General features: G+C 34.3%; 1 protein-coding gene across 1 annotated transcript; it reads right to left on the bottom strand.

The window, feature by feature from the left end:
• Positions 1-115: 115 nt before the first annotated feature.
• Positions 116-12208, bottom strand: LOC100249902 (CLP protease regulatory subunit CLPX3, mitochondrial). Its single transcript, XM_010667185.3, has 15 exons — positions 10945-12208; positions 9943-10004; positions 9658-9749; positions 9426-9505; positions 8792-8842; positions 7768-7842; positions 7595-7672; positions 6697-6753; positions 5098-5168; positions 4796-4895; positions 4414-4518; positions 4005-4067; positions 3780-3902; positions 3508-3666; positions 116-487 (listed from the first exon to the last, which is right to left on the bottom strand). The coding sequence occupies exons 1-15, from the start codon at positions 11809-11811 to the stop codon at positions 410-412; spliced, it is 2061 nt and encodes a 686-aa protein (XP_010665487.1). The 5' UTR covers positions 11812-12208; the 3' UTR covers positions 116-409.
• Positions 12209-17256: the final 5048 nt, after the last annotated feature.

A 17256-nucleotide genomic window follows, 5' to 3' on the forward strand; every position in this document is an offset into this window, starting at 1 on the left:
TATAAGGAACAAGTTCACCTAAGAAGACTGCACGGATATAACAAGTAGCTATACTAGTGCCATCAACACGCAAAATGTATAGAGATGGATTCAGCCGTCCAACAAGCCAAACATATAAAAGAACTATGGAAAAATTAGAAATATTATTTATGAATTACTTCACATCTGTGTAAAGTTTAACCCCTTCTCTTCAATGGTGAATATTTTGTACAATGAGCTCCTAAACTTAGCAATGCTATGCCTGACCTTTTTAATTTTATTTCCTCTTTTCTATTGAGATTAAAACAACAGAAGCTATGCTGTTTTACAAGGGGATAAATTACACCGAATTATGAATGTGATTTTTACAACTAAAAAAACTGAAGGGTCAATTTTGGACATGGCAAATCAATGACTTGAGGTAGGAATGTTACATGCTCATGGCTCTTGATGAGACCTCCGACTCGGCTTCCTGCAATTCCCCATCCCCTGCCTCGCCACCACTCTCCTGCAACAAACACAAACAAACATATACATATGACTCAACTCAACAAAGCATCAATCCCAACCACTGGGGGTCCGCTGAATCAACTGTTTTTAACCAAGAGATGCAATGTTGGTTTGTTATTTGTGATCCACCCATCACCACTTATATTTTCTCTGCACTTGAGACTTGTGAAGGGGATAAGAAAATAAACATAATATCATGTCCTTTTTTTTTTATAGACAAACAAGGCATGTATTAAGAAACGTCAAAAAGAGGAGGTACATCCTACATATACAGGCAGTAAAGAGCATCTAAGAAATTCAAAAGAGAGGGATTCTCCAAAACCAAGGACTCCTAGGACCACTCAAAAAGTGACAGAAAGAAGAGATCCTTCAAACTTTGGTTTGACAACTCTTCATCTTCGATAGTCTTTTGGTTGCACTCTCTCCAAATGCACCAAAATAGGCAAATCAGAACCAATCACCAAATTGCTCCTCTTCTTCTCTAGCCCCTTAAGTTTCCATTCTAAGATAAGATTTCTCACTGAAGCCGAGAACACCCAATTGAAACCGAAGATTGCTAACAACAAGATCCAAAACTCTTTTGTCTTATCACAATGAATCAAAATGAGAGCAGTTGATTCTTCACTAACTTTACAAAGGCTACATATGTTGACCATGGACCATCCCCTCCTCATTAATGTGTCTACAGTTGAGATATTCCCCTAAACAGTTGCCCAAGCAAAAAAAAAAAGCTAGATCTAAGAGAAGCACGGGATCTCCAAATCTCTTTGGTTGAGAATATTAAACTATTCTCAACCATTAGAGAATTATAAAATGACTTGACACTAAATTTTCCCCTTCCACTTTTAACGGAAAAATGTGCTCCAAAAAATGGGTCACTTCCTCTAACTCCCAATCTTGAAAGAGTCTTCTAACTTGTATCTCCCAATGACCACCTCTGCCCCCTTCCCTTTCCCATAAGTTTACTACTATAGCATTTTTATGGGATGTTATCCTGAAAAGAGTAGGGTAAACATCTTTCAACTTAGACTCCCCATTCCAACTGTCCCACCAAAATCTTGTGCGTCTACCATTTCCTATTTGGATATTAGTTCTCAAACTGAACTCTTCCCAACCTTTTCTAATATCTTTCCAAAGGCTTATTGCATAAGACTCTCTCACCCCTCTAGTAATCCAACCCCCCTCCACCTCCCAAAATATTCCAAGAATGATTTTCCTCCACAAACTCTCCCCCTCAAGGGGAAATCTCCATAACCATTTTCCTAGCAAGGCTCGATTAAGAGCCTCCAAACATCTTAGCCCTAACCCTCTATGCTTCTTATCCTTACAACATCCACCTAGTTTACCAAGTGGATCTTTCTCCTCCCTTCCGAATCTCCCCATGGGAAGTCCCTTTGAATTCTCTCCAATTTGATACTTACTTTTTTAGGAATCACAAATAGAGACATAAAATAGATAGGGAGGTCTCATAGAGTGCTCTTAATATCATGTACTGGGAAGCCTTCCTCACACACTTGATTACAAAAAGGCCATTAGTTTGTCTTACATAAATTATGTATTACCCCCTACGGCCCATGGGTGGATCTCTCCCTAAATGGACATGCAAGTTGATGATTGTTCAATGGAAGTGGGTCATACAACACAATTCAGTGATATGAATGCACACAAAGGTGACTTGATCACCAAAGGCATATCTATAATTGTTAACTTGTAAATCATGTTGTATATCTTGTATGGTATCATCTTCATATATCATGTTCTTAGACATAATGAAAAAATAAATAGAAACAAATGTGAATGTAATATACACGCACACATACATATTGGGAAAATGAAGTAAAGGTGAGTATCATATCTAATTTCATGAGTGATGGCAAGATCAAAAGGACTTAAAACAAAGGCATTCACCTATATCATAGATAAGAAAACATTGAAAACTAGATTTTTAACAAATTCAACTTCACATGAGTATGTGACATTTTAATGCATAGTTTCATGATAATATCAACAAAACAAGCTGATAGAATTCTTAACTATGATTATTAGTACCACTTATCAAAAAAAAAAAAAAACTATGATTATTAGTACCAAGTTTCGATTAGCCAAATATACATGTATGCATCAACATGTGTCAAGTGTCTCACACAGTTTTAAAAGGTGTGCTAGCCCCAAGGGGCAACCACTCCCTAGTGATAGTGTCTTGCTTGCTAAGACATGCACCTTGTTGATGAAGTATGTCTTGCCTAGTTTACTTTTCCTTTTTAAACAATTTTATTCTTGAAATTTCTAGTTGAATATTGAAATTACATAATTTCATTACTTTGTTGTTGACTGTTTCTTTTAGATGTTTGGAATCTTAAATTTTATATTGATTGGATTAGCTTTTCGATCATGTTTTATAAAATTGATATGCATCACAAGTTGTATTTCAATTCACTCAGACGTGCACCTTTTGTTGTGTATTGCACCTAGGCTGTAACAGACTTTTGCTCTTAGATGTGCCTTACAGCCTTTTAAAACTATGGTGTGTCATCTTCAAATTTCTAAATATCCAAAATCTTGAAAAAAAAAATAAAAAATAAAAAATAAAAAAAATAATTGAAATAGAAAAACTTGTACTAAACAAAAACTTTCCATTCATATTCAAGATTAACATTCAAATCTTTCAAACAATCCCCAATACTAAGCACAAGAATAGATTTACTTAAGTCTCAATCTTTCATGTGTTCCCTACAAAACTCATGCTTACTTCTTCCTTTTTCTTTTATCATCTACTTCTAACTTTGAAGTACATTTTATAACATTTAATCTAATAATTTTTTTAGAAACAACGTTTTCAAATTTGATTTTTATGAAGTTATTAAAAACAGTCAAAGGTACTTGTATAGTTGTATAGTTGAATCAGCGTTCTTATCATACATTGCATATGTATCATAGGAAAGGTGATGAGTATAGTTTTTCATCTCTGTATCATACTGTGTACTTCAAGTTTTTAACTATGGATATGTCTGAACTTACCACTGGATCTTTCAACTTGGTTTCAGCAAGGTAACAATCCAATGCACCGTCTCCACGAAGGATTTTCCCTCCACATCCAGGGGCATTTACTGAACCCACTGACTCCTCATCAACCACAACAGCATCTACTCTATCCTTTCCTGTCTTAACATCAGGAATCTGAAAATACATGCACAGAAATGCTTCCATGATACATCATAAAACAATAACATGCTTGGTTCACATTTCATTGTACCCAAATTTTAGAAAAATGACCATTAGGCCATGCATACCTCATACATGGCTTCAGTTAGAATGCTCTCTAGTAGGGCTCTTAAACCCCTAGCACCCGTATTCTTGACCATTGCCTTCTTTGCGATCTGTCTGAGTGCTTTCTCTGTAAAATGTAGCTTTACCTGCAATAACATGAGAAGGTTGTAGAACAACAACATGGAGGCCTAATGCAAATTCATTTGAAACTGAAAGCTCGCCTAAGAGATACATGGCCAGATGCTTACATTGTTCATGCTAAACAATTTCTTGTACTGCTTACCAAGAGCATTTTTTGGTTCTGTGAGAACCTGTTACAAAATGAAACCAAAGCAAGTACATAAGCTACTTCACAAATGAAGAGGATACAGTATAAAATTAAGAATATTGAAAATTCTAGTTTCAAGTTTCTCTTGCCCAAATCTATGTAGCAGTTAGTAATTATCTGAAGCCACGTAAAAACTCAAATTCAAAGATACAATCATACAACAATAAGGAGATTGAGTGCCAATGACTTGCAAGTGAGTAAATCAAGCAATGACAATCGTGCAAAATGTAGAAAGGAACAATTTTCAGAAACATCTTCCTCAGACAGATAGATAAGCAAACACAACCAAAAATGACAAGCCTATATACACAATAAAGAAGTCAATTTACCTTAACAAGTTGATCCTCAGTCAGAGCTGACAAACTAACTAGAATAGGAAAGCGTCCAATAAACTCTGGTATGAGGCCATATGCAATAAGATCACTACTTTCAACCTGAAAATGCAAAGAGAAAATTTGTAAAAGAACCAGGATAGAGGGTGGAGAGTGGGGAGGGGTGGCAGCAAGCAAAAAGCTTAATATATGGGAGTTTTATTAAGGACTCTCTCTCTCCTAGGTACTTAATTCTTTTGTTCTCCAATATATTTTTGTCTAAAACGAAAAACTAAAGAACTAGTTTCATTGTTGGTCTGGCCAAGGTGGACTATCAACAAAGAAAATGTGTAAGTTCTAAATTCCAGTTTCTATAAATCTGAAGGTTAGTTTTCCTCACCGATTCTAGTAAGGATGATGTCACCACAGCATTGGTTAACCCACCAGTTCTCATGTTAGCACGAACAGGTGCTCCAAAACCAATTGAAGAATCTTGCCGTCTGGTAAAAAAACCATGTAGGGTTCCAAAGTTTAGGCCATATTATTCAAATATATTACCTCTCTCTCTCTCTTTCACACACACACACACACACACACACATACACACACACACAAACACGCATGCACACACACACATACACACACACAAAAGGCATTTGATCAAAGATTTTACCAGGGAACCATGTTATTAAAAGTGCATACCTATCTGAAATGGTTTTTTCTAAATCAACAAATGCTCCACCACATATAAAAAGGATATCTTTTGTATCTATCTGCAATTCATTAAAATGTAATTATTAGAACGAAATTAGCAAAGCAACAGCTATCATGAAATAATGATGTAGAATTGATAGTAATCAGATGAAGGAAAATTCATACATTTGTTCTCAGTAAACTACTCAAACCAAATATAATGTTAATTGACACATTAGCTGAATCAAACACTGGAGGAACATGGTGAAAATGAAACTAAAACAAGAAAACTGAAAAGAACATTTGAACTGCCATCAACTGCCAAAAAGTTGTACTGGTATGCCAACAAACATCAGCAAGCATGTGCCTGCAGAAGGATCTACAAATTAGAGACACATCATTCCACAAATATCTCAAGAATTCAAAGCTACACATTCTCCATGACACTTGTGAATGGAAAATTTGCACCTGAATTTGAGACTGTACTTAAAAGACTATCATTTTCAGTTCACTTGCTAATAATTCATCTTTCATGTAAAATAACATCATTCGAATGCAACCAAGTGAAATCACTTGAATGCTGTGCATATCCAAGCAATATCCAGATCAGAAAGAGCTTTTATTAAATGGAAAATTTTCCCTAAATCCACAAAAAAAAAAAAAAAAAAAAAGGTTTTAAGTTTTTATCATCAGTTGAAGTTTGACAGACTAATAGTTCTTTTTTTCACTGGTCAGGACCTCCAATGTACATATCTAAATTTCTTTCTAGTATAAAGGACATACCTAGCATCTTTTTCCTCATTCAGCACTTAACAAGTATGCATATTGACCAAATATCAATATTGTCACAAGTACATTGCAGTCCAGGCAATGGAATTTCTCCAATTCATTCTTGTGTCATTAGAAAACACAAAAAAGATTCTCAATTCTTTTCCTTGGTTGGTAATGACCTAAATTCCAAAACTCGATTTATATATCTGTGCATTCTTTCTACAGGATAGAACAATATTGATCGTACAGACATGTTTCTAAATCTTGTACTTTGTCACCAAGTAATGATCTAAACAATATTGATTTGTTTGATCTAGTTAGTGCATTCACATATGCAAAAAAAAAAAAATTACATAGTAAATTTCCAGTGATTTAACACTTTCATAAAAATAAAAATAAACATATTAATCAATGACCAAGGCTGAAAGCTGAAATCCCCAACATCTAGACCCTAGCATAAATAAGGCTTTAAACAAAAGCCCATATCTAAAACCACATAACCAAGAAATCTACTGCTAACAATAATTATGTAATACAACCAGAAACTTCCACTTAAATTAATAAAAAAAAAAACTATAGGTTAAAAAAGGGCATATTCAGAACTCAAAAACAAATACAATTACTTTCATAACACAGAATCCAATTCATACAGAATGTTATAAATGCAAATTTAGGATTCAATGACAACAAAATTACTGCCATAAAAATGTAAAATTTTGTCAATGAAATGGTTCTAAACATTAATATCAATAAAATGATTATAAATCACACTAAAAACTTGTAAATAAGATAATAAATCCAAAGGAGCACAAGAAGACATATTCAGAACTGACATACCTGAATATTATCACCCCGAGGATGCTTCCTCGCTCCCTTCTCAGGAACATTCACTATCTGGAGAAGACAAAAACATTATACGTTCAGGACACCAACAAACGATGATCCAATGGTTATATAACAGGCATGGCTGATTTCAAAAGCAAGATAATCCATTTAAGCATATAAATATTTATAACGTGAATTGTCTTTTCATTATTTTATATACTGAGATGACAGCTGATCCTTTAATAAATCTCCCCTTAGTCAAGCTGACTGATATGGTTCCACATCCTCCTGTTCACCATTCTTCATGAGACTAGAATCACCTAGTCCTCCTCTTTGATCCATTTTTTCCCTTTGATAGGCCCTTCATTTCTCCATTGAATTATCACTTTATCTATCAGCTCTTCTCTAGCTAACAACTCTTCTTATTCACTTGTCAATTAAATAATTTCCTCAGATCTAGAATCCAAAATCCGTACAAATTCCCCCTATCTCCCCATGCCTCCCACAAGCACCCAACTTGAGTTCAAAAAAGGAAAAAGAAAACCTTTTGCTTAATCCCTCTCAAAATCTTATACCCTGACCATTTCAAGTCCTACAAGACACATTTGTATGCCTTCACATCAATCTGTTTATATTTTCCTAACATCTATTCAACTTTCTCCTGCGAGGTAGCATCCAATCAAGCTATTAACTGTTTTGGAGGTAGCTAGTTTCAGAAAATTAAATACCTCACATTCACCAAAAGGGATAAAATAAACAGTGACTTTATGTTTTCATGATTCTACATGTTCCAGAAAGGAAAGCATAGAGTAGAATCACCACAACCAGCAATCATTCTAAAATAAGTCATAAAAGTTTGATGACATAGAAATATATAAAACACTGAAGAATGTAAAACTGATCCACTCACAGTTCCTTCCAGCATTTTCAGTAATGCTTGCTGAACACCCTCACCAGAAACATCTCTGCTAAGGTTTAAGCTCTCAGCCTGCAAAAGGTTTCCACATTTAAGTGCACTTTTGGTTTTACAAAGACACCTAAATTTAAATAAAAATAAATAAATAAGCTGGAAAACTGTGGAACCTTTTTAGTTATCTTGTCAACTTCATCGATATAGACCATCCCTTGTTGAGCTGCTTGTACATTGAACTCAGCAACCTATAAGCCAAATTTAAAAGCATGCATGCATGAGTTTTGTGATAAACTGAACAAGCAAACTTAGTAAAATAGCAAACAAAATAAATAAATACAAGGAATACAATTTGTTCACATTATTGAAACCAATGTAGTGAAGAACAAATTCTGGGATTCAACTACAGGAACAGTTGTACTCAATCCAGGAAGGTGCAAGGGAAAAGGCTCCTTGACTCCATTCAGCTCAAAATTTTGAAATGAGCAACTCTAATATAATATTGCACGATATTATATTAGAACTCCCACCACATTTACCAGAAGTAACCCTAATATAAAGGCTCTCCAATGCATTGTATATCTCCCCATTCTAGAACCACCACTAGATTCACCAGAAGTAACCCCAAAATATATCCCCTTCCTATGGATCAAAATACATCCTATTTTAACAATATAGCATCAAGGGACTTCTAAGAAAGACAAAAGAGTCTAAAAATCTATCCTCGCTAAATTAATTTCTAACTAAACAAATAGCAAGATAAACTGATTGAATTTATAAAGAAAAATCTGTAAGTGAAGAACATATAATTCCAAATATCAAGTAATTGAAACAAATGGGATTAATCGACACAAGAAAAATGCAGCTAAAGAGATGATGTGAAGTTCGCAAGAGGTCCAGACAATCACTCTTGAAGGGTTGTGAATATCTGCAGTAAAAGTAATTCTGTCCAAGGGAATTATCTATGTTGCAGATAGAAGCATTACTTTGGGCAGCCTTCCTTTCTATTAGTAGAATAGGCAACAATGTTTAACTATTGCAGATCATCAAATGGAAATCCCACCCACAACATACACAAAGCTATGAGAACTCTGCATATCCAACCTACATAGTTCAAAATATAAGAGCAAAAACTTCAAAGTAGCAAGTATTCACATGCAAAACATGGTGGACAAGATTCTAAAAAAATAATCATACCGTAAGCAATTTATATAATATTGACTCAACATCTTCTCCAACATAACCAGCCTGCAAAAGAAACAGCATTCACCTCCTTCAATGCAACAACAAACCATAAAACAAAAGAAAATGAAATGTCTGAAGCAAGAAAATAGCAGCCATGGCTACTAATGAAAGCAAAGAATACTGATGAATTTTTTTTTCTTTTTTTGATAGGCACATAAAGGCATATTAATCAGTGCCAAGCCAAAAAATAAAAAGGGGGTGAGAGGAGGGGTGCACCCATGTACACTGGTAGCATACAAAGGGAACCACAAAGAGTATGAGCTTAAGAATAATGAGGAATAATACTCCTGTTGTTTTAGTTTTACAAAATTAAACATTAATGATCAAAAGAGCAAGTGAATACCATGTAGTGTGGCATTGGCAAGTTTTTCCTTCAACATTGGGATGCGCTTTTTTAGTGAAAGATACCAGATAGGTTAAGAACTGAAGAACACCCATTACCATTATGCCCATTAAAAGCTAATGGAATTAAACCTTGATTTGGATGTTAAAAGTTAATATACAAAAATTGGCATGCAAACAGATATTAAAAATATATAAATTTTGTACAATTTCAATAATAAGTGAAAAATAAAGTAACACTCACCTGTGTAAGGGTTGTTGCATCAGCAATGACAAAGGGCACATTCACAAAACGAGCAAGTGTTTTTGCAAGTAATGTTTTTCCTGTTTCAAGTTAATGTGCATTAGAATGGTGGTCTAAATTCAGCAGCCTCTTATCACACTAAGAAATAATGTAATAGATATCTTCAGATCTGAAGCTGCCAGTGTTCAATTTATGCCACAACTAAACTCAAATCATAAAATAGGGCCTATACCTGAGCCAGTTGGACCCATCAAGAGAACATTGCTCTTTTCCAGCTCCACAGAATCATCATCAACCTCTGATGTACCTGATTCTGCTCCTGACCTAGTAGTCAAATGCACAAGTTTAGTTTTATCCAAGGAACAAAAACCTGCAGCTTGAAAAGGTTACAACAAAATTTCCCAATTGTTACATATGTATTTCTTTTTTAGTAACAAGAGAAATATTAGCACAGAGCCTTCTTATATGATAGTGAGGTAAAAAAAATAAGATGAAAGAAATCCCATTAAGAACTAACCCTTTCTGCAAGGAGCCGTGATATATCCTTTTGTAGTGATTATATACAGCCACAGATAGCACCTACAACAGAAAGATAAACCAACCCCAACACAAGGCTTACTACAGATCCAAGATATGCTCAAAAATGGTCTTCCACATATAGGATACTTCTCCCATTCTCAAATTAGTATATTGCACACTAGTAACTAGTTGATATGAAAATTATGTTTCTTGTGTCTGAAACATGTTAAGACCCCAACAAAAATGGCCCACCTCCCATGTCTGACACCAGTTTGAACGCTTAAAAGAGTGTCCCCATTTACCTATTTCAACAATGTAGACCTCTATCCCAGAGAACTATTAGAATTTATCACTTCATTATTTAACTCCCTATGGTTCTTCCACTGTTCCAGATACACATAAAAACACATACCAATGTATATGTTATAACAAATTCACAAATATACACACATATAGTTGTTTCCCTGTATCTATATTTTCATGGAGTTTAACATGTCCGGCAACCAATGTCTCTCCTATCACAACACTCATGTCCATGTGCATATACCATAGAAAACCATTATAACAAGGTAGTTCAGTCAAGAAACCTAGGAGCATTTAAAAGTTAAGGGACTGAAACAAAGATGGTTAGCAGGCTTTCCAAAAACACACCTATCAAAAAGCCCAAAAGAAGATGTGAAATTGATATGAGCTACAATATTCCAGACATGAGTTATAAGAACCACTACAAAATGTATATGATGAGCAAAAAGATATATAACGACCCAATATACAATGACAATGGCAAGATTTGTTAAACACACAAAGTCTTTAGCATAATTCAGTATGACCCCAATAGCAGAGTTCAAAATGATTGTAAAGCGGGAAAAACCGACGAGAGGAGCATTAAGTTCCCTAAGAACCACCAAAAAGTCCGAAAATGGAATGAAATCTAACTAAATCATATGCACAAACTGGTGGGGCATCAAAATTGACAGTAGTAATTGCATAACTCTTAAACCTTTTTGGCTCTTTCCTGCCCAATGACAAACTTGTCAAGTCCCTTGCAGATCTCCTTCGGCGTCGGCAAATCCTTCCCTAAATTCGACCCACCCCACCCATTCCTCTCCCCAAATGACCCATTTCCTCCACCACCACCACCATTACCCCCTACACCAGGTCCGGCCGCCCGAATCACATTAACTCCAGGAGCAAATGGCGGCCCCGGCGGTGCATGCACTGCCAGCCCATTTCCCGACGGCGGAGGCGGCGGAGGTGGCCAATTCTCCGGCGGGTCGCCTCCATAGGACCTCAAAGTCTCCCAAAACGACATCCTGAGCCTGCTCCCATAGTCTTCCTCATGACCACCACCGTTTTTGCTGCTCTTCTTCTCGTTATCCTTTCCTTTTGGATGATTCGTATTTGTATTGTTGTAATCGGACCTACCAATCTCCACGAAACTCCCCTGAAGTGGGGCAATCTTGTAGGGCCTGAAATAGTAAGCGGTTTTGCAATTAGGGCAAAGATTAACCGCCTGATAACTCCCGCCACTTCCCTTGGAATTGGAACTATCAGTGGGAACGGCAGGTGAGAAATTGGATGGAAAGTGACGATTAGAGAAGAGGAGATCCATGACTTTTGAGCATCTAGGGCAATTGGCTTCTGCCCTAATCTTCCGCGTCTGGAAACCGTCGGAGCCGCCGTGGTCCCACTTGTACCTCTCCTGAACTCCGATCAGCGACTCCCGCCGGCGGTGGGAACCCATATGCAGGCAGTTCGCGAACCGGGTCGAGATGGGCGACTTCTGCATGAACCGGTGGTTACACCTACCCACCATCAACAACCGCTCCACCACCTCTCTCTTCCCTCTCAATACTCCACCAGCCATCTTCCTACTTTCTCTACCACAATGACATACAAAAATCAATACAACCAATTCCCAAAATGTGGGGTTTTTCACACAGATGAGAGAGATGGCAGATTGGGATCTGTGAGCATTATAATACTATTTTTCTTTCCAATTTTTTCTTATATACTGATGGGATGATTGGAATTTGGGAATGAAAAAAAAAAAAAACCTTGAAAAAACTGAAAATTAAAGAAAGAAAGAGAGGCAAGAAAAGCATGAAGGGGGAATTGGAATGTATGCATCCATGAAGGGGAGGGGAGGGGAGGGGAGGAGAGGGAGTGGAGAAAAAGATAAAGTTGGGGAGTGTTTGTAGGAGATGATGGATAAATTGGGAGGATTCAAACATGACCAATTTTCTTCTGGTTTTTTCTATTTCTTTTTGGCGCTTTGACCATGTCTCTTTTTCGTTTTTACTTCACCCATCCCTTGTTTTTACTAAATAGTCCAAGGGTAAATCCAATCCAATTTCTATTGCTTTCAAATGGGTTTTTTTTTTTTTTTTTCCCTTTTTAAAATTTTTTTCTCTTATTGGTGTTTCTAATTTTGGTAAGGGCCAAAATCCAAGAATTTTATTTATTTAAATTTGGATAAAATAGAAAAGTTATTCATCATATAAATTCAAAAGAGGTATTAAAATGCGTTTGGGAGGACAAGCCTTATGCTTTTCTAGATTTAAGAAAAAGCATTTTAACCAATTTTTCTTATTACAAATTTAGAAACTCTGTGATGTCAGTTTGGTATCATACCTAATACATGGTCTCGACTTATGTGGTAAAATTTGATTCATTGAAATCTATCAAGATATAATGAAATAATACCAAATTTTAAAATAATAAAATCCATAGATTTGATATATTAAAGTTTTTGTACAAAATTATCTTATGTTGTTTTCTATAACAAAAGAAATGTTTTCAACTTTTTTATAAGCTTTTATATGTTTTTTAAAAATAAATTTTATATGTGATGTTTTACTTTAAATTGTTTTTCATATTTGTCTCATTAATTTTGAAAATAACGATAAAAAAATAAGTAAAAATAATTAAAATACATTTTTATTGTAAAAATCTATTTGTCTTTTTGTAACTTTTGAGAATATAAGTTTTCAATTTATTTTATTATTTGCAAAAGCATTTATGCACCTTTTTTTTTTTTTTCTTATTTTCTATATTTTAAATTGATTTTTAAGATAGTTTGTAAAAAAAAAAAATTTGAAAATAACTCAAATTTATTCTTAAAAATTACTCTTTCTTCAACACAAGTTCTTAGAAGGTTTTCCACTTAAAACCTATCAAACATGTCTTTAAAAATAATCAAAAACCATTTCTAAATAGCATTATTATACCCTTGGGGAACAATTTAGAACCTTTTGTTGAAAGCAAAATTCCAATTTAGAAATCATGTTTATCAAATTTTTGACAAAAATTAGTTTCTCAAAAATTTGCTCTTAAATTAAGTTGCTTTTTAGGAATAAATTTGGATAGATTGGGATAGTTTTTTACAGGATATTTTAAGTAATAATTGAAAATATATATATAAAAAAAATTATAAACTACGTGAAAAATGAGTAGACAAGATTTATTTGATATTAGAAATAAACTTTTATTCCCTTAAATACCTAAAAAATATTTTAAAACTGATTTCAAAGAGATCCCCAAGCATGCGCTTTATTTCCGGCACCCACTTTCCTTGTGTGAGACCAAACACTTGGCCCATATTCCTTTTGTGACACAAAATACTCGGCTCAAGTTACTAATTTTTCAAATTAAATTGGTCAAAGCTGAGGCAAAATTGAATTACGTCATTATTTTTATGTTAATGAGTTACATTAATTAGTTATACATTTATAATTTTGTTCCAAATAATACTCATCTAGGTCTATGAATTTCCAATGGTCTAATTTAGATCACGCAACATCAAACCTTAAAAGAAGTTAAGGATGTTTGATTGTATCGAAATCCATAAATAGTTTATGTATTCGCTGCTAAGGAATATAAGGTATTATATTGAAGATACCAAACAAAGAGTAGGCATGATTCTCATGAGTCCTTGCTAGAAGTCGGAACATAACTTTTAGGTAACTAAAGGTATATAGTAAACCAAATGAAGGGAATGGCCAATTATTAATTTCTTTTTTTTTTTTTAATTTTAGTTTTCTAAGTATAAAATTTCCATCCAAAAATTTGGTAATAAACCAAATTAAATTGAAAAGTTGCACACACACGTATATATACATTAACTATGGATTATATTATTCATTTAGTACACATTTTTCAGTTTCAATAGAATACAAGACCACATCATATGGTTTTTTCTACAATTGGACCACTTTTGTATGAGTGTTATATATATAAAACTATAATAATATGATTCAAATAGATTGTAATAATGTGATTTGAATAAACCTTAAGATAACTTATTATAGTACTATTTAAGCCTTTTGGCCCATAATGTTCAATTCATTTTTTTTGTTTGGCTCAAATTAAAAAAAAAAATAACAGTAAGAATAAAATTGGTTTATGTCTTTAAATCAAGTTGAACCAACCAAAATGAAGTAAATTGAGTTCAATTTATTAAACCAAACCAAATTAATTAGATCAATTTCTCATTAAGTTTAATTAATTTAGCCTTGATGCATGAAAACCATCTAAATCAACTTAGTTTGATATAAATCAAACTAATTGAACAATGTATGTATTAGATATAAATCAAAGAGAAAGACACAATGGGAAATCAAATGATAAGAATTCAATAAAACTCATACAAGAGTCAATGATGGTAAATACGACTCCTATCAAAATCTTAGCGCAAAATAAAAAGAAGGAAGTAAAAGAGATTGGACCAACCCAAGAAAATAAGAGGTGTTGGTTCACCTTAAAGGAATTAGAAGAGAAGAAATATCATTTTCCTGACTATGATGTGCCTAGCATGTTGGAAAACCTGCTCTAGAAAAAAGTTATTGAGCTACCTGAGTGCAAGCTTCCAAAAGAAATGGATCATGTTAATGATCTGAACTATTGTCATTACCATTGAATCGTCAGTCACCCAGTGGAGAAATGTTTCATCTTAAAAGATCTCATAATGAAAATTGCTAAACAATGAAGAATTCATCTGGATCTGGATGAAGTAGTAGAGTCAAATCATGCTATAGTCACATTTGGGTCCTCGATCTTGTTTTGTTATATGTTCCACCTAAGACACTAGAGGTATGCACCGATACTATCCAATGCGAGTCACCAAAACCAAAGCAAACACAAGTGTCATGTCAAAACTCCTTTCTTCACTTCTATTTTGATAATGAATCAATGTCATATAATGAAGAAGGTTGGACATTGGTGACACGAAGAATACCTCACAAGAAGCAAGTATCTCATCCATACCCAAAGGAACAACATAAGCAAAATATTCATCGATATCTGAAAAAGAAAGAAAAAAATAAACCTAAAAGAAAACAAGATATTGTACAGGTTGATAACCTTTTAGTACAGAAACTCATCACCCCTGTCACCTTAGGATAATACTTTCCTTTAGAGTTCTTCAATAGAAGGATGATGACATCAACCCATATGGTCTCTTGTCATGAAAATTCGGAAGAAGATAAACCAAGTGAAGATAAAGAAAGCGTTTTCGGTATAAAGTCGAGCAAAACCAAGGAAAAGGATGAGGTAGTAGCAAATCTACAATGCTTACTCTCATTCTTTGGTATCTATGAAATGTTGCAACTTTATGAGAAAACACAAATTGCATTGATCCAGATACATAGGAATCCATCACTCTATGCTACAAAAATAAAATGAGCAAAACAATTTGAGAACAAATGCCACAGTTGTGCAACCATCACTTTCAAATTTTACCACAATTGTCTTCAAACCTTAACATTCTAGTGATGCACCTTAAAGCATGAGCCTAAACTGCATATTGCTTCTATCATACAAAAGCTTAAACTGTAGTGAAAAAAAAAAAATCATTCTTGGCAAACTTCTTAAACCGAGAAACAAACTCTTTGTATTAAAGAAGTCAAATTTAGAGATTCCAAACTAAAATCTCCAACTTCTCTACATACAAGTGTTCTTTTCTTTCAGCATGACGTGTTCTGAAAATGGCGATGCAACCCAAAAGCTAAATCCAAAAATGAAGTTTCAAAAGTCAAAATCAAACTCCAAACATTCTTCAACAAGCTTTTGAAAGAATATCAAACACAAACAAAAGTGTCATTCATCCATCTTCAAAGCTAAAGAAGACAAGGTTGGGTTTTTCAAAACACTTGAGGAAATTGTTGATAAGTTTACTTGAGATCAAGTCATCATTGACCCTCATTTAAATTTTGCTCCAAGAACACGTGTATACCACCCTTGGATTAAAATCAAGTCCAAGCTTAACACATTCTTCAAGAAGCTCGTAGAAGAATATCAAACACAATACGAAAGTCTCATTCATCCATTTTTAAGGTTGAAGAAAATCAAGACGAATTCAAAGGACTTTTTTTGTTCTCCAAAATGCTTAAGAAAGGTCTTCACAAGTTTGGTTGAGAATAAGTCATCTTTGACCCTCAATTAAAATTTGTTCCAATGATGTAAATTTATGATTCTTCGATCAAACTCAAGACAAGTGACGTTCTTGGCCTGCATGAGCATAAATTGCATATGGCACACAAAAAAAAAAGGGTCTGCTAAGTTGAAAACTTGAAAAGGCGGCTTAGGCAAAAGTTAAGACTTTCTTTTAGTCTTAGCAAAAATTAGAGTGTAAAGAAAAAAAAAGTCTGCTAAGTCGAAAACCTTAAAATGTGGCTTAGGCAAAAATTAGGTCATATGCTCACAAGATTAAATTTTTTTTTTAGTCTTGACAAAAGTTAGAGGATGAAAAAAAAAATGGAACCACGTTTGACGTGATCCCCTCTCTTTGAAGGGTACGTAGGCAACTTAGGGAAACCACTTGAGTTCGGTTACTACCAAAAAAATAAAAGTTTCATTTTTATTAATAAATGAATCTGGCTAACAAATGCTAGACTTTATTACATTTTAATAAAAATAAAAAAATAAATGAAGGAAAAGAATGAGAACTAAAACTAAGTAAAAATGTACAACGGTCACATCCACACCAAGCATGCAAGCTCGTCATGTTGAGTCTTTAAGGCTTCTTGAAGTGTCTCTAAAGTCTTGACATTGACATTAGTAAGCACGGGGGTTTGGGCGATAATGACGTGTTCTTTCCTCAAGCGAGAAACATCATTTTGTTTATTGGTTATAATCTCATCGATCTCCAAGATTGAGTTGTGAAGACACTCTTTTTGTATACCTAGTTGCTCCAATTCCTTATTAAGTGCTTCCTGTTTAGCATCGAGAGTAGCTAAGTCAACCTTTAATGATTGACAACGGTTCGCCTGTACACCCTCAAAGTTCAAAACATTCATAATCTGAGACGCAACAA

The sequence above is a fragment of the Vitis vinifera genome, chromosome 18, assembly GCF_030704535.1.
Source record: "Vitis vinifera cultivar Pinot Noir 40024 chromosome 18, ASM3070453v1".
NCBI lineage: Eukaryota > Viridiplantae > Streptophyta > Magnoliopsida > Vitales > Vitaceae > Vitis > Vitis vinifera.

Excerpts from the sequence above, each read along its gene's own strand:
- LOC100249902 (XM_010667185.3), bottom strand. The coding sequence starts at position 11,811 with ATGGCTGGTGGAGTATTGAGAGGGAAGAGAGAGGTGGTGGAGCGGTTG. Across the intron at positions 10,005-10,944 it reads GGCAGGAAAGAGCCAAAAAG|GTGCTATCTGTGGCTGTATA; the intron begins GTTTAAGAGTTA and ends TTTCTGTTGTAG. Across the intron at positions 7,843-8,791 it reads TATTATATAAATTGCTTACG|GTTGCTGAGTTCAATGTACA; the intron begins GTATGATTATTT and ends TTTGGCTTATAG.